The sequence below is a fragment of the Polyodon spathula genome, unplaced genomic scaffold (assembly GCF_017654505.1).
Source record: "Polyodon spathula isolate WHYD16114869_AA unplaced genomic scaffold, ASM1765450v1 scaffolds_2593, whole genome shotgun sequence".
NCBI classification, from domain to species: Eukaryota; Metazoa; Chordata; class Actinopteri; order Acipenseriformes; family Polyodontidae; genus Polyodon; species Polyodon spathula.
Window position 1 is genome coordinate 1 of NW_024474062.1, and position 1,704 is coordinate 1,704.

At 55.6% G+C, this 1,704-nt stretch overlaps 1 protein-coding gene across 1 annotated transcript; it reads left to right on the top strand.

The window, feature by feature from the left end:
• The first annotated feature begins 163 nt into the window (after window positions 1–163).
• On the top strand, window positions 164–1,487 carry LOC121310810 (cadherin EGF LAG seven-pass G-type receptor 2-like). Its single transcript, XM_041243729.1, has 2 exons — window positions 164–303; window positions 1,163–1,487. Exons 1-2 carry the CDS (start codon window positions 182–184, stop codon window positions 1,338–1,340), a joined length of 300 nt encoding a protein of 99 aa, XP_041099663.1. The 5' UTR covers window positions 164–181; the 3' UTR covers window positions 1,341–1,487.
• The last annotated feature ends 217 nt before the right edge of the window (window positions 1,488–1,704 follow it).

The window sequence follows — 1,704 nt, forward strand, 5'->3', positions numbered from 1 at the left end:
ACTGTAAGGGTAGTTCATCGAATGGATCTAACCTGCCTCAATGGCAATCAGGTCTCAAAAAGGGGAGGCTGCTTGCAGTGTAGCGGGTTTCACTCAGAGACGTGTTTCACAGTGAACTGCTGCAGCTTGACATGCATGACGCTGTGGCTCCGTGTCCCCAGGTTACTATGGAAAGAGCTGCATGGATGCCTGCCAGCTGAACCCCTGTGAGAATGAGGCTCTCTGCAGGAGGAAACCCAGCAGCTCCCACGGCTACACCTGCGACTGTGGAGACAACCACTTCGGACGGTATTGCCAGCACAGGTGAGCACCCATACATTTCATACTGTACACCTGCCAGCACGGGGGAGCACCCAGACAATTCATACTGTACACCTGCCAGCACAGGGAAGCACCCAGACATTTCATACTGTACACCTGCCAGCACGGGGGAGCACCCAGACAATTCATACTGTACACCTGCCAGCACGGGGGAGCACCCAGACAATTCATACTGTACACCTGCCAGCACGGGGGAGCACCCAGACAATTCATACTGTACACCTGCCAGCACAGGGAAGCACCCAGACATTTCATACTGTACACCTGCCAGCACGGGGGAGCACCCAGACAATTCATACTGTACACCTGCCAGCACGGGGGAGCACCCAGACAATACTGTACACCTGCCAGCACGGGGGGGCACCCAGACATTTCATACTGTACACCTGCCAGCACGGGGGAGCACCCAGACAATTCATACTGTACACCTGCCAGCACGGGGGAGCACCCAGACAATTCATACTGTACACCTGCCAGCACGGGGGAGCACCCAGACATTTCATACTGTACACAATTCATACTGTACACCTGCCAGCACGGGGGAGCACCCAGACAATTCATACTGTACACCTGCCAGCACGGGGGAGCACCCAGACATTTCATACTGTACACCTGCCAGCACGGGGGGGCACCCAGACATTTCATACTGTACACCTGCCAGCACGGGGGAGCACCCAGACACCTGCCAGCACGGGGGGGCACCCAGACATTTCATACTGTACACCTGCCAGCACGGGGAAGCTGTTTGATGGAGCTCCCAGATAGAGTGTCTCTACAGCTGGGTCTCGATCATTGCTGCATTGCCTGCAGGACTGATTGCCTCTCCGCTCTGTCCCTCCAGGATTGACCAGCAGTGCCCCAAGGGCTGGTGGGGGAACCCGACGTGCGGACCCTGCAACTGTGACGTGAGCAAGGGCTTCGACCCGGACTGCAACAAGACCAATGGACAGTGCCACTGCAAGGTGAGAATGGGTGGTTCAGGGCTGACAGGACCAGCGGACAGTGCCACTGCAAGGTGAGAACGGGGGATTCAGGGCTGACAGGACCAGCGGACAGTGCCACTGCAAGGTGAGAACGGGGGGTTCAGGGCTGACAGGACCAGCGGACAGTTCCACTGCAAGGTGAGAACGGGGGGTTCAGGGCTGATAGGACCAGCGGACAATGCCACTGCAAGGTGAGAACGGGGGGTTCAGGGCTGATAGGACCAGCGGACAATGCCACTGTGTCTCTCTCTCTCTCTCTCTCTCTCTCTCTCTCTCTCTCTCTCTCTCTCTCTCTCTCTCTCTCTCTCTCTCTCTCTATTCAATTCAATTCAATTCAATTTAAATTGGCTTTATTTGCATGACAATAGAAATAATTGTGTTGCTAAAGCACATACATGCA

Coding starts and splice junctions, on each gene's coding strand:
- LOC121310810 (XM_041243729.1), top strand. CDS start 182: ATGGATGCCTGCCAGCTGAACCCCTGTGAGAATGAGGCTCTCTGCAGG. Junction 304..1,162: donor GGACGGTATTGCCAGCACAG/GTGAGCACCCAT, acceptor CTGTCCCTCCAG/GATTGACCAGCAGTGCCCCA.